Genomic DNA, 25,616 nt, shown 5'->3' on the forward strand with positions numbered 1-25,616 from the left:
GCAAGTAAAAAAGAAAAAAAAGAGTTGAGGTGAGGGAAAGACATGGAATAATCAAGGTGTTGGTTGCATGCTGCAGCCATCGATGACAAAGAAAATCGCGTAATCGATGCCACGCGTATCCCCGAAGTTCGAGCAACTAATTGGCTCATGCTTAAACGCCCCTATTGCTGGACACGCGAAAAGCCAAATGTCCGAGAATGTTTCCTCAATTTGTTTCACTAACCACGTACATTGCGTACTTACCCATTTTGCAGCCTACCTGCAAATCCGCTGTACTTGTTTTCTGCCATACTGCCATTTAGTGAATTTCCGAAGGAGCAAATGGATCAATGTCTGTATTTTTTTTCTTCTTGTGGGTACTGTACGCATGCATATTTTATGCCAAACGCACGTAGGAAGCGCAACCACTGCAGCCAGGCCACTCAAAGTTTGCATGGTGAAGTTATACCGGTCTTTGGGCAGAACACGTCCCGACCACACATACACTTCCATTTGAAGATTTATGCTCAAAATCAAGAGGGCATTGAATGGTGGTGAAATCGTTAGAAGCTTGTGCAACGAAGGAAACCTCTGGCTTGTCAGCTGCCGGAGGCGGTGGTGGGCAGCCGAAATCAAATATGTAGTGAGCAAGTCGCTCAACACGTTGCTGTTCTTTCATGAATATTAGTTCACTTTCAGCTGCATAATTTGAGCGTCGTCGGATCGTTTCACAATGCTTGTCCACCTTTATTTTCCAGCGCGTCTAAAACATTGGATGGATGATGGATGGATAAGATTGAACCCTTAAATCAGGCGGTGGCTCAAGCCACATAGCCATCACTTGTGAAATTTTACTCTTGTCTTGATTTTAGCCACCTATAAGATAAACTTCGCTTGGCTACTTCTGCCATTTTTAAAAATTAAAGTGCTCTCTATATTGTTTACATCCAGCGGGGCGCATCGGCCATGCCTAGTCAGTGCAGGAGCAAGTCTTGAGTACACTGCATAGAATATACTGTCTAGTGCGCCTACCGAGAGCGCCGAAGTTATATCGGGAGCAATGACTGCCAGCGGCTGCCGCTTAGGGACGCTGCCGACGATGAGTGTGCTTAAGCCCGCTCGCGCGGCGCCTTCCTCGTAAAAATACGCGGTCGCGGATTTCTTTTATTTCTTTATTTTTAGTGCAGGCCATAATTATCTCCATACTAACTCACATTTTGTACCTCACATCAAACAAAGTGCAATATTCCATGCGACGCGCAGTGTAATGACACATGGCCGTCCATTACAAGACCGCTTTCCCTTGAATATTCTTAATATGCGACAATCTGATGGCGCCCGCACCAAACAAATGACTAGGACCAAAGAAATTACTGCTGCACACGACAACGGCGGCTGCGCTAGGTGATATGGTCTGCTAAGCCCACTTCCTGTGAGCAGCGCCCTCAATCGACGACTGTTGGCGTTCACTAGAAACGAGCTACTGGTGCTCCGCACTGCACGACGCACGACTACCTCGGTGTCTGGATCAGCTGCGACGCCTGAGCTCACGTGTGGGCAAGCGACTGTTGATTGAACGCACGTGTTTTGCTTGTCCTCGCAATGTTTGTCTTGAGGTATGAGAATGAAAATGAGAGACATATTCTGCGGCATGATTGTTTGAAAAACTTCAAGCCGAAAGGTATATCTGATTACGATAAAACGAAAATTTATGAGGCCTTTTGGGAAGGGGATGATTCGACCCGCCCCGGTTATTACAATGCCTGCATACTTCACATGACAGGTAAGGAGTTTGGATCTTGGCACTGGCCTTTTGCATGGTAACAATGTAGTGATTGTCCTGATGTGCAAAATTTCAGAAACAGAAGAAGAGATGCACGAGTGGCGAAGGAGCCGCTGCAAGCGGCTCCGCAGACAGGACAACGAAGCGCCGTCGAAAAAGGTTAGCTGCTGGTTGTCGCTGTCAGTAGACAGTGGTTGAATCTGCGAAATCGCATGTTTAATTGTTTCTGACTCCTTTGCACCAGCTGTGTTTGAAGGGCTGGATACTCAGCAGATGTGCACATTTTGCTAAGAAGTGCTTGGGGTTGGGATTGGGCTCGTTGGAATATTGTCATTTGCGATTAACGTCTCTGTTTGTCTCTAAGCCGTCCCTGTTAGCCCAAGCACCACAGCCTTTGAAATTATAAGTACATTTTGCGACCGTGCGTACGCGTAGTTATGATGCTGTAGACAAGAGCGCTGGGTGGTGGGCTGCGGAACGGAGAAAATGAAATCTAACACGAGCACTCGACAGAGTAGCATGGACTGACGCCAACTCCACGAACCGTTGGCTGCTGTTGCCGAGATAATGTCTTGGTATGTTTGCGCCGAATGACAGTACCTGGAGAGCAGTTCGATTTGATTTGTTTTGCTTGAGACTACATGGTTATTTTTATTTCCAAGATTATTTAGGTGGGTGGAACATTACAGTCGCTGATAGCTCTTTATGGCAACCAAGCTATTTTTTACAAGCATGAGCATGCAAAGATGAGTGCCAGTCTCTGCTTTCTTAGCATACATGCAGTCCCAACGATCAACAATTCCTAGTATCCAAACAGGGTATAGTTACGGTTGCAGCTGTTTGTTGAAAATAGATGTTACCTGTTTTTGCTTCCAGTACAGATAATCTTTGAAATGAAAGTAGTAACCGCATTATGTGTACAGCCGCCCTGATTTTTAATAATATAGCGCGAGCGTCGACTGAACTGCTGGTGAGCGCCTTATAACGGCGATAAGCGTGCAACAAGGCGAGAGTTCGCGCACGAGCAGGAAGAAAGGGCGTCGTCTGCTACGCTGTTCCGATCATGAGGACACACTCCCTGCCACAATACCATTTCGCAAAAACACGGCAGGCAGTAGAGCACATGCGCATGAATAAAATGCGACAGTGAGACGTGATGCCGTCTCTTTTTTCCTAATACGTCGGCCGCGCTGGCGAAGCAGATTGAAGATAAGAGAAAATAAAAAGAAGGAAACGCAGCAACAGATGGAAACGATTGCCTGGATCACGATAAAAGACGCACCGACCAGCTGTTTAATCGGTATTTCAGTGTCTAGAGGGTATAAAAATTGCACTGCAGCTTTCAAACGTGCCCTTCGGCGGAGAGTGCCGCCTTGCGAGTTATCATTTTTCGGTTTTTGTGGCTCTGGACCAAGGCCCACTTATGCTGTCTTTTTTTGTCTTAATTCAGTAAAGTTTACTGACTCACTCCTGAACTACTTGGAGAGCAAAGACACGGAGCCACGAATGGTTGCGCTTTCCTTTTTGTTTTCTGCAAGAAGATTGCCGTTTCCTGCATGCGTCACCTGTGCTGGAAATCGTTGTCGTCAGATTAGGAGCGATGAGTGCATTGAGAAGCGTGGTGTGTATAGGAAAGTTGTTTTTTTTTTTGAGGAGAGGAGGGGGTAGTAAGGCATAGTTGCATGTATCCGCGGAAGTTATAACTTTTATTTGCATGGTGCATTTTAGAACTGAAACAAGGCCTTGACTCAAGGTTAATAACGCTGAAATTCTCCTCCAGACTGAGCAACACCCGCGATGCGCCTGGGAAGGGAGTCGAAGAGTGCGGGCACAAGGTTCATGTCATCCTTGAGAGCATCCCATTCACTCTTCACGGCTTCCCATAAGTCGTCTGGCGATGCATCGTGCAGCCTAATTTTGACAAGTTGGACTTGAGGATACCCCACACATTTTCAATTATATTGAGGTCCGCTCCCTGGGGAGGCCAAGACAACGTCATGATGCCTAGTTGTTCCAGAAGTTCTTTCACGGCGCGTGCAGTATGAACCGGTCACAGGTCATGCTGTAGGTAGAAGCAACCATCCGTGAAAGGGCCGTCCAGAAGATGGGGAAGAAGCTCCTCATTAATAATCTCCAGGTATGCTTCTGCACAGAAACGGCCCGATATACGACGGAGTGGGCCAAGACCGTCCTTAGTTATTACTCCCCAAATGTTTACACTCGTCCTGCCACTAGACTTGACCTTCTGAACATAGTGTGGATCAAACCTGCAACAGAGGAAGAAAATTTTATAAACAACATAAATTGTGTGAATGGCGCTTAGACAAGATTAAACGACACCTAAAAAAATATTACGGCAACAATACACCCGCTCTTTACATGGAAGTATAATCCATCCACAATCTCAGCAAACATTTTTCAAATTTAACCAAGTATAAGTAATTCTATTAAGGAACAATTTTACCCGCCTGTGCTGCATCATCTATTTCTTGAACAGTGACAGCTGAAATTGATAATCACATGTAACCCCGCGAAGCAAATGCCATATACTTTCGCAGATGTAAGCCAAATATAGCCAAATAAAAAAAATGAACAATGCTAAATCACCTACCTCATTAGGTCTGGCCGGTAAACTTTCTGTTGCTGGTTCCATTTCGTGCAAACCGTGGACTCGTCTGTGAAGACAACATTTGCCCAGTCCTCAACGGTCCATTCAATATGATCGCGTGCAAACTCCACGATGCTGATCAAAATATTCCGAGCTGGTATGTAAAACTATGTTGTTTTTTGAACTATCATTTGCCAGTTTTTGCCATAAACATCTTCATGGTTTTGGTTTATAAATTAGCTCATCAGCATTTCTTTCAAGGGGATTGTTTGTTTTGTTATATATTTACAACTTGCAAACCAGTGTGTAATTTTTAAGGTGACACAGTATGCACAAAATGTGTATGCTACCCAAATGTTGTGTTGTGTTGGGTTTAATGAAACATAGGCAACTAAGGCCATCATGCGCCAAACGCAAGGTTAGTGTGTTTGCATTAAGGGAAGAAACTAATACAAAAATTGGCTACATTGTGCCAAAATACATGCGCTTTCGAAAACATTGTCAAAAAAAGCCAAATTTTGTCGAGCCACAGCGTCAAGGGAAATTGCGTTTTCTAAATTGTAATGTCTATTACGATCGACCGGCTACAAATCTCTGATTGCAAGTAGGTGCTTAACTCTAATAGTTATAAAGGTAATAATTATAAATTGTTAATCAGCTTAACTACTCAAAACAATTCGCTGGTTTTCTGGTCTCCGCCAACACTGGTAAGCTATGCTGAAAAAGCCATATTTTTACCCCAAAAAGCCTATTTTTGAAAATTACTTGGTCTTCCCTGTGACACATGGTACAGTTCTTCCAGGAAGTTTTGTCAGCATTGTGACGTATGTGCCGTGATCTTGCTCTCGCCTTTTTAAAATTGATAAGGTTTTCCTGTGTTGGGTATTGTTGGAAAAATCTTCAGGCTTTATTTTGTTCCTTCTTTGCTTCTCTACATTCTTGTGTATACCAAACCTTGTGGTTTTGTCTTACACCACCGAAGACTGAGGAATTGCTAGCGCGCAGCAGCTATGATACAGGTTATGAACATTTCTTTGAGTTCGTCGACGCCAAGGTTATCGGAAAATATTTTATCCAGACTGGGCTTTTCTTGAAAGAGTGACCAGTCGGATAAGTGTAGCTGGCAACAGTGAGGTTTGCTTGGGATGACTAAAGGTGAGGATGGTATGCTGATAATTACCGGCAAATGGCTACTTGCATAAACGTCGTCCAGGATATCCCATTTAAAATCTGTAAAAACTGATGGTGAACTAAAAGATAAATCTAAGGTGCTAGTTTTTCCAACACATGGGGAGCAGTACGTGGGCTTTTTTGGATTCAGTAGACAGACATTATTTCATTGTATAACATATTTTAAAATGTGACCTCTGGTGTCAGTTTGTTCAATTCCCCAATAGGACGAAGGAGCATTAAAATCTCCAACCAAAAGATATGGCTGTGGTAGTTGTTTTAAAAGTGCATCCACATCCTCAAGTGTTAGTGTTATATGTGGTTCAAGATAAATGGAACATACCACTATGGTTTTAAAATGAAGAACAGTGGCTGCAACAACTTCGTGTTCAGTCTGCAGATTTACTTCTCGAGCTGCACTACCACTCTTAACAAACAATAGCATCACCTCCAGAGAGCCTACTAGCTTGCTCTGCATCTGCATGTAGCTGATGCCCCCCAAATGATGTGGCAATAAAAACAAAAGCTTGAGCCACTTTACCAAAGGCAGAAGCAACTTAATTTGCACCTTTTGCTGCTTGATTGTATGCAGCGGTAACCCTGCAATAATTCTGTTCTTCTGTTAGCAGAAGTGGTACCTGTCGCTGAAGAGGCCAACTTTGATGTGCAGCGAGATACGCAGGGAAACGAAGCATTACTCGGTAAGACGACTGCTTTTCAATAATGTATGCAGTCCTTTAACCCATCTGCTTGAACACGCAATGAGACAAGTCTGAAGTAAACTTGGTCAAGCAGATGGGTTAAAGGACTGCATACATTACTGAAAAGCAGTCGTCTTACCGAGTAATGCTTCGTTTCCCTGCGTATCTCGCTGCACATCAAAGTTGGCCTCTTCAGCGACAGGTATCACTTCTGCTAACAGAAGAACAGAATTATTGCAGGGTTACCGCTGCATACAATCAAGCAGCAAAAGGTGCAAATTAAGTTGCTTCTAAAGCTTAGCTTACTCAACAGAACATGCATTGCATTTCTCAGTTGTTCTGTGTTAGAAAAAGGCGGTGTTGTAGCATTGCTTATTTTGTTGTCACCGCTGCTGCTGCATGGTGTGCAATTCTTCGTTATTGCTTCTTAGATCCTAGGAGCCTAGAGTGTTCAAACCTATATTTCCTCAAAATTTTTTGCTTCCTGTGAACACCTTTGTCATTATGGGGCAAAGCTGCACTTTAATTTGTGCGAAAATGTCAAGACTGGCAGGGATGCACTTGTGCAGCAGAGGCCTTCATATCCAATCCAAATTCATGTTTTCAAGACATTAAGCATAAATGGCACGAACAACTAAATATGCATATGATGGAGTGTAATCTTGCTGTGTGCTCCGTCCTGTCCATTTTGTGTTGTTTTCCTTTATTTATGTTTCTTGTATTACAAGTACGAATTAGAACATGATATGACGTACAAACATCAGCTTAGGCGTAGCCGAAGTCCTTGCTCTTTTGGCTGTTGAGGCCATTCATTCACAAATTTTCCAGGTGTAACGAAAAGTGTTCTGTTGGTATTTATGCTTAAGTGATCTTTGTTTTGGTCCTATAGCCTATTGAGTTGCAGACAGAAAAATTGAGGTCGCTCTCACCACTTGATGTCTAAGAGAGGTTGGTAACGTTTGGCACTATAACCATGGCTTGTCAAAGAGGAAATATTAAGGTTATGTCATACCAGGTGGCTAGCAAGGTGGTGAGCACTTTTGGTGGCTCCAGGCCCCTGCAAGAGCTACTCTCACCCCTCCACATAAATTTTCCTGGTCAATCAGTGGACACTGCCCCTGCCCCCGCCATTGCAAGCTTCCACCGACCAAGCGAAACGAGCATGGTGCCTGAACAAGCAGTGGCCCTGGGCATGCCTGCGCACGGTGAGCCTCCTCGACTGCCGTGTGTTCCCACATGTGTCTGTCATATGGGCGGAATTATCCTTTATAAGACATGCTAGCCTGAATGATTATCTTTTTGGGAACATTACCAATGTTTTCTTGCACATCAAGGTTGCTGCTTTGCTGAGAGAATTGCTAATGGAATATTACCCGATTGGAGTGGCCCGTCAAGTGACATAGCAAGTCAATAAGAAATGCACTTGTTACATCGTCTCGAGTACAGGAATTCATGAGAACTCTCTGGCTAGTCGGATGTGCCGCTTCCGAAGTCTGGAAGTTCTGTTGCAAAGGTAAGAAAAAAGAAAACAATGCCCTTTTCGAGCAGATGCTCCGTGACTCCACTACCAACTGAGGTGCCTTTAGCGAAAGTTTCCTTGCTCAAATGCATGTTGCGACTCTGCTGGCCCGAAAGACGCGGGTTCGATCTCGGCTGCGACGGTCGAATTTCGATGGAAGTGAAGTTCTAGAGGCCCGTGTACTGTGGGATGTAAGTGCAAGTTAAAAAACCCCAGATGGTCGAATTTTCCGGAACCGTTCACTATTGCTTCCCTCATAGCTGAGTCCCTTTGGGACGTTAAACACCTATAAACCAAACTAAACCGTTTTGAGCCCTACTGAGCGCGAGATGGGTGGATGGGTGGATGGGTGGATATGCATTTATTCAGATGACAAGGTCTAGGATACAGGGGCAAAAGGCAGATATGCTCTCCCTGGCGGAGCCCATGCACCCAGTTGCTATCATGCAGCAAAGGAATCGGACATCGTACATATTGATATATACAGAACGGACTGTTCTATAAAGGAAAGAACGAAGTGCACACTTTTGCAAAGACATATTAATACAGAGAAGAAATAATGTGATATAAAAATTTCACAGATAACAACATGCACCTAAAAACTTTTTGTATGCCCAGTGTTTTAATCATTCAGACAACTAAGGAGATAAGCTTTAGCATTTTGTTTTAAAGATTTCTGGGAGACACATTTTTTTATTTTCTATTGCCTGTGTATGTTTGTTGAGAACACTGGGGATTAAATATGAAAGCATCTGGGTTCCATAGCTGGTTTCCTCCTCATCCCTTGTCTTTTTTTTGAGCGGTTTCAAGATGCACTCTATTAATAGTCACCAACTAGCCCGTCTCTCTCTATTATACTTGGGAATTCTGTAGTTGTCGTGCCTTAATTAGTACGGCACGACATGCTTCATGCAGGCCTGCTTCCGAGAGCTCATGCCACTGGTGTTGCTGTGTATGACAGCGGCCTTCAACTGACGGCCAGTACGGTGTCGAGTTTGGCGCAGGCTGAAACTGCCCTCAGTTGCTGGCATGATTGCATGTGTGCATTCTGTCAATGGAGAAATAGCATACTGAGACTGTAGACAAGGCGTGTTAGGAGTTGGTGCTGTGCTACTTCGCGAATTTGTTGCCGCGTCTGCCTTCACCACAAAGTCGATGCATTCACAATGTCTCTAAACAGTCTGCAAGTTTTATTTCTAATGTTATGTCTGAAGAGTGCATGCCTTGCATCAGAGTTCAGTTTCCGTACCTTGATGAAATCTTGAATGTGAATCATTGCCTCCTGTATTGGGTCGTGTATTTCTTGAGGTCCAGACTTGCGTATTAGTGTTTCACAAAAATCCGTTGCTCATCTTCTAACAAACAAGGTTATGCAACAAGAGAGGAAATAAAACTTTGATGTGTGTATGATTTCAAAAAGCACTGCAGATGACAGCTGCCTCACGAGGGGACAGTGTCATGATCGCAAGATGCCATCCAGTGCCGAAACGGCTCTTGATTTGCAGAAGGTCGAGAAAGTACGTGGCTGCAGCACGGAAAGGAAACCTCCTTCGACATGGCTTCACCAGCTATATCCAGCAGGAAACTCAGTGCATGATCATATAACAGGTGTTACATGGAAAACTAAGTAATTAAAATTAGGCTTTTTGGATTAAAAATATGGATTTTGCAGCATAGTATTACCATTGTTGGAGGGCACCAGAAAACCAGTTCATTGTTTTAAGTAGTAAGGTGGTTAACTAAATTTTAATAACGAACGTTTTAACTATTAGAGTTAGGCACCTAGTTAAAATTAGACTTGTAGCCGGTGGTTACTAATAGCCATAGCAGCTTTCAGATTTTCAAAAACGCGGTTACCCTCGAAGCAGTGGCTGGAAAAAATTTGGCTACATTGTTCCAAAATACGTGCGCTTTCGAAAGCATGCAGGCAAAGCAACCTTTCCAGTGCACGTAACTAGTCAAAGAAGCCAAATTTTGTCGAGCCAGAGCACCGAGCGCCACCATGTTTTGAAATTCTGAAAGCTGATGTGTCTATTACTAATGACCAGCTACAAACCTCTTATTGCAACTAAGTGCCTAACTGTAATAGTTGAAAGTTAATTATTAAAAATTAGTTAACCAGCCTACTACATAAAATGATCTGCTAAAATTCTCTGGTGTCCTCCAGCACAGGGAATACCATGCCACAAAAGCCATATTTTTAACCCAAAGAGCCTTTTTTTGAAAATTACTGTGTCTTGCCAGTAACACCTGGTATGTACTCAAGTTATGTACGTGAGGCTTGATGTACATATTTGCACAAGAACAGATGTATGCAAGACATACATTGATTAGTCTAGCCTTAGTATTTCCCTTTAGGGTGACTTTAAATGATCTTTCATTGAGCCTGTGGAGGCGGTGACCACTTTTATTGCTTGTCACACGAAGGATATGTCTGATAGCCAGATGTGTTGTGCTCATGCTCTGGAGGTTTCTTTTTCGTGCCTGCGGAAGCAGTGGCTCTACAGCCCTGTAGTTGCAGAAAAAGAGATCATTCTCACTTCTGAAGATTTTTTATTTTTGGCAACGTCTGACAGTGGCCTGTCAAAGAACATATATTAAAAGGTCATAGCACATGCCTTGCAAAGTCGTGAGCAGCTTTCGTGGCTACAGGCTCTTGTAAGAGCTACTCTCACCCCCTGAAAATATGTTTCTGTTCAATTAGTTGACGCTGCCACTAATATAGTGAGCTGCCACCTGCCAGTGGAGACGAGCCTGGTGATGAATGAAGCCATGGCTTGGGACACACCTGCACACGGTGAGCCTACTTAACTGCCGTATACTGCCACACTTGTGCTTAGCCTTTGTTTAATATGTGCACTGCATGATGCTTTTGCAGCACTGGAAGCCTGGCTGGAAATTTCTAAGCATGTGGTTGGCACCGGATTTAACATACTGTACTTGCTCATTAGCATACAGTGCCGGATGGCTGCAAATCAGAGCTATACGGCTTCCACAGACTCTTCGTAGTTGAAGAAAAATTCTTCCTGGTCCAGGTTTGAACCTGGTTCCAGGGATGAATTTTTCTTCAGCTACAAGGTTTCAAAAAAAGCTGTATAGCTTTCCATTCTTGCCATATGGCTGTGCTTGGGTTGATGCTAATTACTACCTTATTACAAATCACGCCACCTTGGGTGATTCCCTTAAGCATTGGACCATTAACACCCTTTCGTTATGTCAGGCTTGCTTGCAGTTAGCGGTGTGTAAGAGTAGAAAGGTAGGAATCAGCTGCGTGTGTAAGGAAGTTGGGGGCATTCAATTAAGGTGACTATTCAGTGCCAAGCTCTCCGTGGCTTTGTGTTAATGCAGGTGCCCTTCTGATGCCTCTTCCTTACCCAACAGCCACAGCCACACTCACGATGAGCTGCCAGCAGACAGCAGCATCAAACTTGCCGGCTGTCCCTGCTACAGCTGTCAGTAGTCTTGCAAACGGTGAACCTATTTGATTGTTGTGTGCCATGACACATATGTAGCATGTGCACTGAATGAAGGTGTGTTAGACAGAGTGACAGTGGAAGCTCAGTTGAGCACTGTGCGATAAAGATAAAAGTGTGATAAAGATTATCATACGGCGCTTAAATCTGCTCGTTGCCATTTCTTCACTCACGATTTACCATCAATGTTAAAGAATAAGCCTCAAAAGTTCTGGCAGACGATCAACCCTTCGAATCATACTGATATAACTTACCAATGCTGAAGGTGGCAGTGTTCCTGTGGCTGAATGCGCACAAGCTCTTAACGACGCATTCACTTCAGTCTTTACTGGAGAAGAAGTTTATTCAGTCCCTGCTACTACGAATCATTCTAATACCTCAATGTCCGAAATAGTTATTAGTGAGACTAGTATCTTATCTTTACTAAGAAACTTAAAACGACTGTCAGCGTCTGATCACCTTGGTTTTATTAACAAAATACAGTAGCCGACGGGTAATTCGGACTCCAATAATTCGGACTTGTAGGATATTTCAGACCTAAATGAGGCACCCACCATCAGTCACCCCATAGAAGCGTATACATATTCGCGATGGATATTTCGGACTTCAATAGTCCGAAAGTTCGATTTTTCGGACTAATTTCAGTCGCCTGCAGGACAAAATCGGCCATCTTATCGGCTTTTGGCCGGCGCAAAAGGCGCCATCTTAGATTGAGGTTGATTTGCGCTGCAGTTGGATTGGCTTGACATAATTTCGGCGCCTTTGCGTTATGCCTCCATTGAAACGCGGCCACTGTGGTCGGGTTCCAACCAGGGTACTCCTGATCAGTAGTCGAGCGCCCTAACTACTGAGCCACCGCGGGTCTCACGTTCGCCATTCGCCATTTCGTCACTTGGATTTCTCTGACCGCGTCGACTGAGTGGCGCTCAGTCATCACGAAGTTACATTCGTTTGCCGTTTTATGATTGCGTCCGGTGGTTCCACCGCTTTTAACGAAAAGTGCCTTTTCTTTGCGTGTTTGACGAGCTGTGTGGTACACACTTGTGTTGTGGATAACATGGTCCCACCGGGCCCGTCAAAGAAGCGTGGGAAGTATTCCTACTAATTGCGGTGACCTTGCTGTCTAGCGTGTACAGTGAAAGCACAACTTTGGCGCAAATACAGCGCAAATCATCGCCATCAAGAGAAATTTTCCGCAAGGTAAAATCAGTGACATTTTAAAGGCGATTACACCTCTATAAAGTGTGTTTTTTGTACTTCACGGATATTTCGGGCTGTTCGAATATTCGGACCATTTTTCGGGTCCTTTCGAGTCCGAAAAATTGGTCGGCGACTGTACTCAAGAACTCCTCTGAAGATATCCATCGCATCTTGTCCACTATTTTTTCGCAATCCCTTTCATCTGGTTTGGCTCCACGTGACTGGTGCCTAGCTAAGGTTGTGCCTATTTTCAAGTCCGGTGATCGTTCTTTACCACTCAATTATCGATCAATTTCATTAACTAGCATGATTTTTAAACTCATTGAACACGTGATTTATTCCCAGGTTTTTAACTTTTTAGAATAACACATCATCTTTAAATACCAACATGGCTTCCGTAAAGGGTACTCGTGGGAAATGCAACTTGCTGGTTTCATCCACGAACTTCATTAAACTGTTGATGCTGGAATTCAAGTCGTCTCCATATTTCTTGATTTTTCCAAAGCTTTCGTCAGGGTACCTCATAAGTGGTTATTAACCAAATGAACACTTCTTAATATTCACCCTCTCATTATTGCATCGCTTAAAGATTTTCTCTGTTCTAGGTTTCAGTTTACCAGTGCCAATAACCATAATTCGTCTCTCAGCCAAGTACATTCTGGCGTCCCACAAGGAAGAGTGCTTGTGCTCTTGCTTTTTTTATATTTATTAACGATTTACCTAACTCCATTTCTTCCCAACTGCTTTTTGCCGACGATTGTGTAATTTTTCGCAAAATTTATACTAACGAAGATTCAAAAGCGTGGCTTTTTGGGCTTGTAGGTGCATGATCAAGCAAGAGACTATGGCGCAGAGTAGACAGGACACAGAAGAAACGAACAACACGAGCGCTCGTGTTGTTCGTTTCTTCTGTGTCCTGTCTACTCTGCGCTATAGTCTCTTGCTTAAGGAAGATTGCCTAGCCTTACAATCCGACCTCGAGACAGTAACAGCGTGGTGCTCTACTTGGCTTATGCAACTTAACCTTTCCAAAATAAAATTTGTCTTCTACTTACCGAATGTCTCGATTTCAAACAGCGTGTTCTTTAAATAACACTCCAGTCGAGTTGGTAATCACGTTTAAATACCTCAGTCTTCACTTTCATTCAGACACCACATTAACCTTATTCTTGCATCTGCTAATCGGTCATTAGGCCTCTTAAAACGTAACTTAAAGCATGCTCCCTCTCACTTCCGATTACGTGCTTACACCACTCTTATTCGACCTAAAATTGAATATGATTCGGCTATTTGGGACTCTCATCAAGCATATTTAATAAATAACATCGAATCATTGCAGAATCGCGCAGCTCGTTTCATCTACTCTGACTATTCACGTCATTCCAGCATCACATCCTTGAAGAAACGCGCTGATCTGCAAGGTCTATATCTCAGTCGTAAAGTTGCACGCTTATCTCTTTTTCATAAACTGTATCATCACTCAACGCTTCATAATGACTTTTTTTCTTCGCCTTCCTCCATTTTTGACCGCCGCGACCATCCGTTTAAAGTTAAGCGCTTGTCATGCCGTACATCTAACCATGATCATTCATTCATTCCACGCACTATAACCAACAGGAACGCTCTCCCTTCAGATGTTGCTACCACCACTGATCCGGAGAAATGTTATAAACTAATATCTGCCACTACTTCTGCGTAACATCTTTTAGTACATTGTTAACTTACCAGTGCGTTAGGTTTTTGCCTTTCATTTCTGTTATTGATAATTCTCGTTGCTTTATTTTCTTGCCGTTGTGGATAGAATTGTATAACTTGTATTAACTTTACTCTGTTAATATTTCTGTTTGTTGCCATTTATGTTTTAATGTTTAATTATGTCGTTTTTTTATTTTATTACAAGGATCCATACGCTTTTATCTGTTTTTGTTTGTAGTTTCTTGAATTCTTGGCTTATTTATTTATTTTGATTACTTGCCTGTACCGCCCCCCCCCCCCCATGTAATACCCTCAAATTGAGGGCCTTTAGGGGTATTTTTTATAAATAAATAAATAAATAAATATGTTTAATGAGTGGAGTGAGTCGCACCAGGCTTAATGCACTTTTGCTATATCAAGGAAAAGTTTGTGAATTATTCTTTTTTTTCTTGCTGGCAATTTCCGTATTTACACGATTGTAAGTCAACTGGAATGTATGTCGACCCTCTTCGATCACATGTCAGCAAGAAAACTGAGGTCGCTTAAGCTTCGCTTTTACTCTCTATCCGGCTGCTGTCGGCTGCCGCGCATGGGCACATTCCAAAAAAAAATTGTGTTAGTTACTGTACTACTCGTCCACACTTGTGCCATTGTCCTCACTAGCACTGCCGTCGTGATTGCTGCTGCGGTCCCACAGCATGTTGTTCTAACGTCTAGCAAAATCATGCATTTCGCTAACAACCACACCATGATGTTGTGTGGAAGAGATTTTGCTTCGATGCTCCCGCTACACCTGTATCGCCCGTTCCGAGATGTCGAACGCGCGGCCTCGCGCGTATTTATTCGTTTCATAGGCGTAAATAATGACAGTCATCTTGAATACAGCCGTGAACGAGCATTGGACGCTTATCGGAAACAGAGCACAAATAGTGATCGACGAAATACTGCATTATAAACTTGTGAAACGTGGGCGGCAGTCATTAGATGCATGAGAACCAAAGCGAAACTACACGTGCCGCCACAATTGGAACAGTGGCCCTTCCAACTGTCAACACTCCCTTGAGCATTGAGTGCACGGTTTAAAAAAAGAAAAACTTGGAGGATGTTCGAGCTTTTCCTTTAATAGTAGAACGCGATAGCGCATTGTGCTGCCTCCGCTATCTGCAGCCACATGTGGAGAGGGGTGTCCTGGTTTGCTGCTTATCAACAGCCGCCACCTACTGCCGTGAACAAAGACGGGGTGCCAGTTCTACGCATTGACATAGCAGCTACTCTAGGCCAGCATCAAAAGAAATGCGATGGAGCAGCGCAGCACAAATTAAACCATGCTGTAGAATCCCTATTATCTCGTTTGTCGCCTTTATTTATGATGTCATGCTTTGGTTTTGATTCTAAGCCGACCCCCCCACTTTAGATTTTCAAATAAAAAAAATTGGCTGTGGTTTAGCTCTGGTTAAACCTTGAGTGACGCGGTAGCTACAGCTGGCCGAGTGGAACTTGCTCAGTTGAATTGCAAAGTCAGTCTTTCGCCGCTCCGTTTTGCCGAGTGTTCCTTCTTCATCTTCGGCTCCCTTGACACGGAACATTCGCACAGCTGTTGCAGCTCGATTTCGCCGGTGCGTCGCGCCGCTGGCAGCAGCAGCTGCTTCACACCACGTCATCAGCCACGGCGCCGCCAGCAGGTGCTCCGCATCACGTAACCAGCCAGGTGATCGTGGAGGCGCCGCCACGGTCACGTGCTGCCGCCACCCTGAAGGCTCTAAATGCCACCGTTATGTGGTTATTGCTACAAAAAGGGTTGACTTAAAATTGTGTAAATACGGTAGTTGGGTGTGTAGGTGGGGGGGATCATTTATTTGCACATGTGTGAGAACAGGTGTTGGTGTTAGGCGACTTTTGGATCAGTGGTAATCTTTCCTTGGTATCTTGCTACAATAACTGCTACTCAATCATTCCTTTTCACCCAGTGGCCACAGCCACACCCATGCCAAGCTGTGGAATCTCAGCGGCCTCAGATCTGCTGGTCAACCCAGAGATGGTTGTAAGCACCCCTGCAGATGGTAAGCTCTTTGACTATTGTTTTGCCAACACATGTTTGTGTGCATGTTGTATGAACTGATTCTGAACAAAGGATCCACAGAAGCTGTATTGTGTACGGCCACAAATGCATTGCAAGCCAAGTTATTGGCCCCGTGTTTGATGCATTTCACCAGGGTTTGAGAATCATGAGCACATTTTAAAAGCCCCATCACAAGAAAATCCAGCAGCTTTAGTGAGTGTGTGTACTTACAGGTCGTACAGGAGATCTCTTCGACATTTGTGGATTTAGTGTTTGTCTAATCAGTTGGAAGGAACACCCCTGTTTCATTTCTCAGTGCGCAACATGTGTTAATGTTGAAGGGCTCACAATGACACACTAATGTTTTCGCCTTCAGCATATGAGCAGTCTTAAGCGCCCTCTGAATTTTTTTACAGGTTCTGCTAAGATAGACAATGAGCTAGACTTCAGACTGTCGCTGCTTCTAAAGTTCTCATGGGTGTACTTTTGTTTTTTTGTTTTTCAGCCCAACAGCTAGGAAGGGCTGCACCAAAAAAGCCTGTTGCTCGTGTTTCTAGCAGTACGCTTTCATTTCATTTGTATTGGATGATGCGCCAGGTACAGACCACCTTGAGCGCCTGAATGAATTCTCGGTTTCAGTAGCGGAATCCTGCATGTAGCATTTAGCGGCAGTAGTCTTGCTGTTAATGCTGCCTCTCTCTGCGGGCAGCAGGCTTTCTCCTTCCACTTGAGATGCTTTTGCCCAGCTTGCTCTAATTGTCCTTGTAAGCCTGTGGCCTTCATTGGCACTCATGTAAAGTTTCAGTGCTGGATTTTTTATAATAGGGAAATCGGCTGCACATGACAGTAATTTGAAGTGTCTTTAGAATGCTCGGAGCATGTAGCTACACAAGGTACAGAGATAAGCTCAGAATAGCCTTGAGTGCACCTCTCAGTAAATGGGTATTCCATGTAACTATGGCAGTTTTAAGCGCGTCTGACTGCATAAGTTGTGAATAGCTTGGCACTGACAACTATTAACCATGACGATGTGGTCAGAAATGTCTGCAAAGATGCTAAATCAGGAACTAATTTTACGTCAGAAATGATGTATTGTGTACTGTTGAGTATTTTGAATACAAAGCTTGCAAGGAACTTGGCAGGTGGGAGGAAGTTGTGGCATATGCATGCTAGAAGTAGCAAGGGAAAACTTAGATTTGCAGGTGGGAATATTCAGAGTTGTGAAATCTTTTCATACAGATGCAAAAATAATGTGATAACAAGATCCTGAATGAGGCTTTACATAGTGCACTTAGTGCACTGCAGAGTTTTTGAGCTGTGATGCAGGGTGTGGGCTAGTGACAATGGTTTGGAAAGGAGGCAGGAAAAAGGAGCACTTTAATGCACCCTATTTGAAAGCTAGTGTATCGCTTTAACAAAGGAAGGTGAATAGCAGTTTTAGCCGTGTAATCCCATGGAAAGGTACCAAAGCAGGGTACATATTAAGAGCGGTACTTGTTAAGGAACAAGAAATCTTGTCTTAAACCATTCAGAATTGGCGCTCAGAGTTAAAAATTGCTGGCATCATAAAAGCAACACAAGTAAGCATAATACGGAGGAGCGGCCATGAGAGGACTGTTGATGACTGTCATGTATGGGGCTTGTACTGCTTGCTTGTTTGGTTGCTGTAAAATACCTGGTGTAAAGCATTAATTGAATCAACCACTCTTTTCCTCAGCTTTGGAGTACCTGTAGTGGGAAGCGGCTTTGGTACCCCGGGTGAAGATGGTCAGGTTAGTGTGCACATTTGCTGTTTGCCACATACTCCCATGTATAAGTATAATAAACATAGTCAGCCCCCGAACTTTTATTGCATATAGCAGGAGAGGGGGTTGATCAGCTAAGCACGAATTTTGGGGCATGTAGTACAGTTGACCAAAAGCTCGGACTCATGATTTTTCAGACATGCTTGATTATTTGCACTGTTTCGCAGCACCAGGACACGGACCATAAAGCCAATATATAAGAGCACCTGTAATTTCGGATGCACCACAACTGACTGCCCAATTTTCGGGCCTTTCGTACTCTCTGCCAATGCCCAAGCTTCTATACAATTTGTACAGCAAAACCTCATTAATTCAAACTTCAGGAGAGACTGAGAACTTGATCAAACAAAATGAAATTAAAACTTAAAGGGAGTCTTATAAACTGTGAGACTGAAATTCTGCGAGTCAGCACACTGTGCCAGCATGTTTTTGAATTCATAGTGCTTTTGAATGTCGCCCGTCGCACACACTTGAACAGTAGTGAGAGTTTGTGGAACTCATGTGTGCCTAGCTTTTTGTTCCGAAGGCGGGAAGAGGTAGCAGGGAAGCTAATGGGAAGCGTATAGCTTCACGGTGGCTGCGAGTTCGGAAGAAAACGATGGTGCATTTCATAGCGAGGTCAGTGCACCCACGGAAAAACACCGCAAACCTGACTTTTCTTCCTAAAACTGTAAACAACTTAGTTTCAATGACAGGCAAGACTCCTGTCATTATATGCAAACCGCTGCAGAGTGCATATCATTGGATATGGTACTGATTCTGGCTCTAATCACTAGGTCTAATTATGATGGCCAAATCCGATTGTGTACTTGCTTTGGCTGTTTGTTGGTTTTTATCATTTCACCATCTTTTCGTACTTGTTCCGGGGCCTTTTTACTGTGGGTGCCACGCAGTTTGCGCAGTGGCATGCTTGCTTTCGTGTCTAGACTGTTTCTACCTCTGTGTTTGTCAGCGACATGCCCACGACAGGCAGCACAGCCAAGCCAAAGGTCAGTCCGATTCGCCTGCACTACGTGAACTAGTTCTCACGGTGCTGCACTTCGCCATTCATTTCAGCGGTGCAACAAGATGGCACTGTCTGCACGAAGCCATTCGTTTCAAAAAAGTGTAGACCTGCAGGTCTAGCTCAGGAAAGTTCAGGAAAACTGTGCACCTCTTCAGAGGTCGGTGCCAAAATGGTGCAGCCGCAACCCCCATGGAAGCATACGACTGCTAGCGCTTTGTGATAAATGGCGAAGATAATCAAATTATTCCACTCGCCGATGTGAACAGTGCCTCACATGGGCCCGCCGACTCTTATGGAACGTGACTGGCCACACGAAAAGGTGGCCACGGAGGTGGGGATGGCGGCCCATGCCGGCACCTTGCTTCTCTTGACGGACCCGTTACTGGCATCTTTCCTTTGTACTAATGAAGTTAAATTAGTACTCGAGGCCGGTTATGGTAACTAAAAAGTAAACACGTGCATGCAGCATGATGCACGTTGTTGCAACAATCGCTTAACATGAAAGTCAGCGCGCGCAACCTCAGTCGTGTTCAGTAAAACAACACACGTGCGTTTTGCTGCTGCGAGGCTGCATCGAGGCTGATTCAGGGCAGCACTTCACTGCAATGTGCTGTTAGAAAATTCTTCATGCGGTTCGCGATGTTGGCGGCCGTTGATACGGGCACCACGCTGCTGGCTGCAATTTGGCGGCGTCACCAAGGCTAGCGAACGACCAGGCCTGTACTCGACCATTCATTTCGGAAGCAGCCAGTGCCAAGCTTCACTTGAACTGCTGGAACTGGCGTGGCACGCTCGCGGCACCGCCGCGGAACTTTACAAAACTGGTGCAGGGAGTGCAGGTGAATCGAACAGACCTCAAGCTTGTGAAAGCTGTCACCACCCGTCATCAGTGCACATGACACGAGGCAAAATTTGGTCGTGAGGACGTTGAGAATGTGCAGAAAACAAGTGACTGCTTTTTACGGCATATTGGCAATCAGTGATTTTTTCAGTGAAATTCGATTTTTCGGACATTTTTGAAGTTCTTACAGAGTCCGAAAAATCAGTTGACCATATTCCTGTATGGTATTGTAGAATGGTGAATGGCAAGGTGGGCTAGTTGGTACGAATCCATATGAAGATCTGACAGGGCACAAGACAGGATGAAGGAAGTGACATACACAGCACTGAACTCATGACTGAATTTTAATCAAGGTAATGCAGAGGAACAAATCATGTGAATTGTGCATGCCACAAGGCATCTGATAAGCAAAGGACAGTGCATGTGCAGGCTAGCAAAACAGGCTAGCAACAGTGTTGCAGGCTAGCAAAACAATGAAGATTGCGAAAAGGCCTCATGATTCCAATAGGAACCTGTAAAAAAAAGCTAAATTCTTTGCCTGAAGAGCAGGTAAAGGTTTGCTAAAGCAAGATTGACTGTCTTTTAGATATGATACGCTTTGAAGTGGTCATGTTGCACGCGATGCTTTGGCAGCACAGTATTTTTAAAACAAGGAACATTGTTTTGATTGCTCACCTTGCACGCACAGTATATTATGGTATTGAACTGGTGGTTTGAAGGCCCATGTACTGTGCGATGTCAGTGCACGTTAAAGAACACCAGGTTGTCGAAATTTCCGGAGCCCTTCACAATGGGGTCCTTCATAGCCTGAGTCACTTTGGGACGCTAAACCCCCATAAACCATAAGCCAAGCACTTGAAGGGCACTAATCGTCCCTTTCGAACTCCCATTCCTTGCATCTAGCAGTGCACTGTGCAACTTTTAAAAGATCTTCCTTGTTTTAAATATACCTCTGTGTTCTTTAAATATCGATGGCAACATGAGTATGAGCTTCTATAAGTGTATACCTTAGTTCAAAAGCCAGTCAATCTTCACAGCAAACCTTCACTGGCTGTTCACGTAAAAGAACTTAGCTTTTGGTTTTTTTACAGGTTTTTCTTGCAATCGTGAGGCCTTTTTGTTGCAGTCTTGTTATCCGTTTTGCTTGCTAGTAAATTTTGTGTGCACAGCATCTTTCCTTGCTCATGAGATGCTTTGTTACATGCACAATTGAGCCGTTGTGGTGGCTTAGTGCTTATCATGCTCGGCTGCTGACCCGAAAGAATTCGATTTGATCCCAGTTGCGGCTGTCGCATGTTGATGCAGGTGAAATACTAGATGCTTGTGTACTGTGGACTGTCAGTGCGCATTGAAAAACCCAAGGTGGTCAAAATTTCCTGGAGCTGTCCACTACAGCGTTCCTCATAGCCTAAATCGCTTTGGGACGTTAAAGCCCTATAAACCATGAACCTGCACAATTGGTGTGCGATGTTTCTTCCTTTGTCTTACTTTGATTAAAGGTTGATAGTTCAGGGCTGTGTATGTCACTTTTGTTTGTACTGCCTTGTGGGCTGTAAGTTCTGTGGTAACCCAGCACTCGGTGCAGATTAGTACAGGCAAGCCAGTGGCGTGAATGTGGCATCTGCAACCAATCTATAAGTAGTATGAAGTGTACAGAGGGACTTTGAGTGTGGGTTTGGGTGTACGGCGAGTATGCTTTGGCCTCTGTTACTTTTTGGGGGCTTCTAGGGTGTGAGTGGTAGGGGGGAGTATGTAGGGGCATGCTTTGTGAGCGGTGGCCATAGGGTAAGTGAAGAAAAATGGCGCGCTGTGGGTGGGGTATGCATCTAAATGAGATAGATGCATTTGAGGCATGGGAGTGTGACCACTTTCTAGCTGGTGAGTTGGGCATGTGGATGATTTGTCCCTTCTGGTGTAGGTTGAGGGCGTGGAGGCAAGGGGAGGTATGTTCTGTATAGGGTACCTGCGTATGTATGGAAGCGTGAAGAGCAGTTGTAGTAATGCTTTTTATAAATTTAAGAGCCTTGCTTAGCTGCCTTGATTTTGCCTGCGGGTGGGGGCACCAGTAATTGAGCAAGGTGCGTAGCTAACACTTCAGAAAGAATTATATTTGAAAATGTGGTGGTATTGATGGGGGGGCACGAAGGTTTGAATTGTTTTTGTAATTCAGTATGATATGCGTGTAGCTAGTGCTCAAACTTATGCTTCCTGACAAAATGTGGAATAATATTTTTGATAAATAGTGTGATGACAGATTGAGGTAAGGTAGATCAAACTATGATTTAAAAAAAAAATTTTAACGTGCGAATAACTCAAGCATTTTAATCCTCTGGCCTCGTTTCAACTCCCGCAAGAGCATTAGCAAGGTGAATGCAATGTGGATTGTTGAGTATTTTAAATGAAGCTATACGAGCAATCTAAGCCTGTAATTTTGGATATTGTATGGCATTCAACAGTACTTGTGGCTTCTCTAAAATTACATCAAACAACTAAGTACCAGTAGTGTTTGACCAAATGTTTGTTTTGCCCTTTTCATTTCTTGGTGTCATTTGAACCATTTGCAGGTGCAGCTCGGGAATGGTGTCCACGTGAGTGCAGACGTGTGGGCGGCACTTGTGATGCAGACCACAGACGCTGCATTTTGTGAGCGCCTCGCTGTTGCTTTGTGGGGTGTAGAGGTGCTTGCAAAACGCAGCGTCTTTGGGAAGCAGAGCAATAAAGATATTGCAAAGGGCAAGACGATGGTGCATCGGCCTCTTTCACCTATGAAGTTGGTAGGAATGTCCTGTGAGTAGATGCAGCAGTCTGTTATGATTATCTTTGTTTTTGTTCCGCAGTTGTAGGATGACGAACATTCTAGACATAAAACATGCCGCACAAAAGTACAATCAGTGTCAATGACAAACAGGAGTGCTGAGACCTAAGCAGCGAAACGATAAGATTTCAATCAAAATTGATGACATAATAGTGCACTTTATTCCTACTTCTGTGGTATAAAGTGATGCGTGGAATTGTTATGTCACCTCGTTTATAAAATTTTTCTATTAGTTAAAATTTACATGATATTGTGTTCGCTTTTCATTTGTTCACTGGTGTACATAACATTATATTTTAAAGCTCAATTTTGTAGCCTATTAGAGTGTAACAAATTTATCAGAGGTACTCTGCTTTGCACTTTTGTTTCACATACATTTCTGGTTAGTCTAAGTGCGAAATATAAACCTGTTCATTTTCTCTTGCGATGCAGCCACTACTGTTACTAAATATAGAAAGAGGCTAAATGCTGCCATAAATATTATGCACATAGGCCGGAATGTGTCTTCAGCATTGAGGTTTGTCATTTACTTGGTTTTTTTTTGTTTAGCTGCCTTTGCTCACTTCCTCAAGGAGAAAGGGTGCCCCGAGGAGGAGCTTGGAAAACGCCACAAGCAGCTTGTGCGATACTTGGCACAAAAGTGTGCTGATCTGCGGCGCTAATGAGGTACGGTTCATACCAGGGGTTCTCCAACTGGCTTCTGCAGAACCCCCTGGCCTCCAGAGCCCCAGTTGTTCTCGTCGGGAACAACAGGTGCTCCGTCCTGGTTTCCTGTCGTGTTGTCTGGTTTTGGCAGTTTCCAACCTTTATTATGTCCTTGGAGTGCTCTGTGGGGTTCCTCAAGCATCTATGCCAATGCATACCTCATCCACCACCTTTTCTTTACGCACTTAATATTAGAGCTGGATATACTGCGACTACTTTTAGCCAACTTTTACTATACAACCCAATCTTAATTGGTTTTAGCCATCTTTTTGAAGACCTGTGCACCGCATACGCCTTTTTATTGCTTCCATGCGAGGCAAAAAGGAGTGAATGCCAGGATACGGGGTGGCGGGGGTGTTCCTCAACCCATTTTAGAAATCATTAGGGTGAATTTAAGTATGCATCTTGTTGGCATGTAATGTTTTGCCTGGGGGTATGCGAGCATGTTCATTTGTGAGTGCTTTAAATAATGCAACATGGAAAGGTATTTTGGGCTTGGAAGCACTCGCACTATTGATTTCTGGAGCAGCTCAAGTGATTTCTTTTTTTGAGCAACCGACGGTTCTGCTCCTTCAGGACTGACTAAATTTGGAAGAAGGGACGAGCTGCTTTTTAACCTACTTGCGAACTATGGGGGTTCATCGTGCGAGTCACTTGAGTCAGTGTCTATGTCCCCAAAAGACCAATCCCGTCCCCTGAGAGGGGTGACTGCCCTATGAGATGAGTTTTTGTGTGAACAGTGCCTCATCATGGGGCAGCGAGGGGCAGGCTTTGTGATGTAGTGCAGATCAGGCACATATGCTGGTGATTTACGTTTCAAAAAGTGTTTTGCACTTTGCTCTCAGTCATAGCGCCAAACATGGTTGCTATGCCGATGAAGCCTTTGAGGAAAATTCTCTGTTTTGCCGAAGCAGCTGGCAGGAGAGTCAGCACAGGGTTTTTTTGTTGATGCCGGATGGTCGTTCCTTTGGTGCACGGTGTTTCGAGTAAGGCATGAAGCGCTTAAGGGTTGGCAGTATGTGACGAATCTGTATTGCTTGCTAAAGAAATAGGCGCCCCAACATTTCACTTGCACCTTTGACGTATGGGCTGGTGATGTGGGCTGTTTTGATGACCTGGATGTTCTCCTGTGGTCTTCGTTTTATCGGTCAGCTCACTATATCTGTGCTCGTTATAATGTGGTTTGACTTTATTAGCACTAGTACATGAGTTCTAGCAATAGTTATTGTGTGTACCCAGCAACTGAATTTACTTATAAAATCTTATGTCCTATGCAAGCTCACAAGATGAATTCCAGGCAGCGCAACAATCATCATGAAATAAATCATCGAATGCTAAGTAGCTCCTTCCATGCGTGTCGTCCTTTCGGTGCTAAGGCAGTTCTGAGGCTGCCTTTTGCATGTTTTACTAAACCATATGTCTGCTGCAGCACAGTGCACAAAGAGAAAAGTTCTCCCTAAATTTAAGGGCCTTCTTTATCACATTGTTATAGAAGAAAATGCAATAGCATTTTGGTTGCCTGCAATGGTGTCCACATTTAGCGCGTTTTTGCGATTTTCCTACAAAGCATCTAATGGTTTTTAGGGAAAGGAAATGGCGCAGTATCTGTCTCATATATTGTTGGACACCTGAACCGCGCCGTAAGGGAAGGGATAAAGGAGGGAGTTAAAGAAGAAAGGGAGAGGTGCCGTAGTGGAGGGCTCCGGAATAATTTCGACCGCCTGGGGATCTTTAACGTGCACTGACATCGCACAGCACACGGGCGCCGTAGCGTTTTTCCTCCATAAAGACGCAGCCGCTGCGGTCGGGTTCGAACCCGGGAACTCCGGATCAGTAGTCGAGCGCCCTAACCACTGAGCCACCGCGGCGGGCCCCAAGCATCTGGCTGGAATCTATTCCATTGCCCTTATATAGCATGCATGAGTTGTCACCTTATAGAATGTCATTGGATTATATGTAATTGTCCTAATCCGATCCACTTATCCACCATAATCCAGTTTCTGGAGTGTGCCTACTTCCAAAATTTTGTAGAGTTTGGAAGTTTTAGTGGTCCTCAGATCTTCAAATTTGGTAGCGCTCTATGATAAGTCGAGACTGGTGGTCACAAGGTGTTGATGACGTCACAGCCCTCTCAATCAAATTCATAGGTTGTGGGGAGTCGTCGCACTACTGCTGGCACAGTGGTGCAGTGGTTGAGCAGTGCGCCAGTGCCTAGGTAGGTGGCTCAGCCACCAGCGCGGCTTGCGGGAACCAGGTT

General features: G+C 44.2%; 1 protein-coding gene and 2 long non-coding RNA genes across 3 annotated transcripts in view; all 3 read left to right on the forward strand.

Annotated features, from left to right (window-relative positions):
• The first annotated feature begins 1,638 nt into the window (after positions 1-1,638).
• LOC144097561 (uncharacterized) overlaps positions 1,639-25,616 on the forward strand; it is a 447,599-nt gene continuing 423,621 nt past the window's right edge. The window contains exons 1-2 of the long non-coding RNA XR_013307063.1: positions 1,639-1,762; positions 1,839-1,921. This is a non-coding gene — a long non-coding RNA (uncharacterized LOC144097561). The remainder of the gene's footprint in view (positions 1,763-1,838; positions 1,922-25,616) is intronic.
• LOC144097560 (uncharacterized) lies at positions 10,464-16,115 on the forward strand. The gene is made up of 3 exons (XR_013307062.1): positions 10,464-10,557; positions 11,142-11,231; positions 16,096-16,115. It is a non-coding gene; the product is annotated as an uncharacterized LOC144097560 (long non-coding RNA).
• On the forward strand, positions 16,164-23,321 carry LOC144096879 (BEN domain-containing protein 5-like). Its single transcript, XM_077629715.1, has 5 exons — positions 16,164-16,188; positions 16,604-16,667; positions 17,905-17,959; positions 22,404-22,626; positions 23,204-23,321. The coding sequence occupies exons 1-5, from the start codon at positions 16,164-16,166 to the stop codon at positions 23,314-23,316; spliced, it is 480 nt and encodes a 159-aa protein (XP_077485841.1). The 3' UTR covers positions 23,317-23,321.

Source organism: Amblyomma americanum, chromosome 7, assembly GCF_052857255.1.
Source record: "Amblyomma americanum isolate KBUSLIRL-KWMA chromosome 7, ASM5285725v1, whole genome shotgun sequence".
Lineage (NCBI taxonomy): Eukaryota > Metazoa > Arthropoda > Arachnida > Ixodida > Ixodidae > Amblyomma > Amblyomma americanum.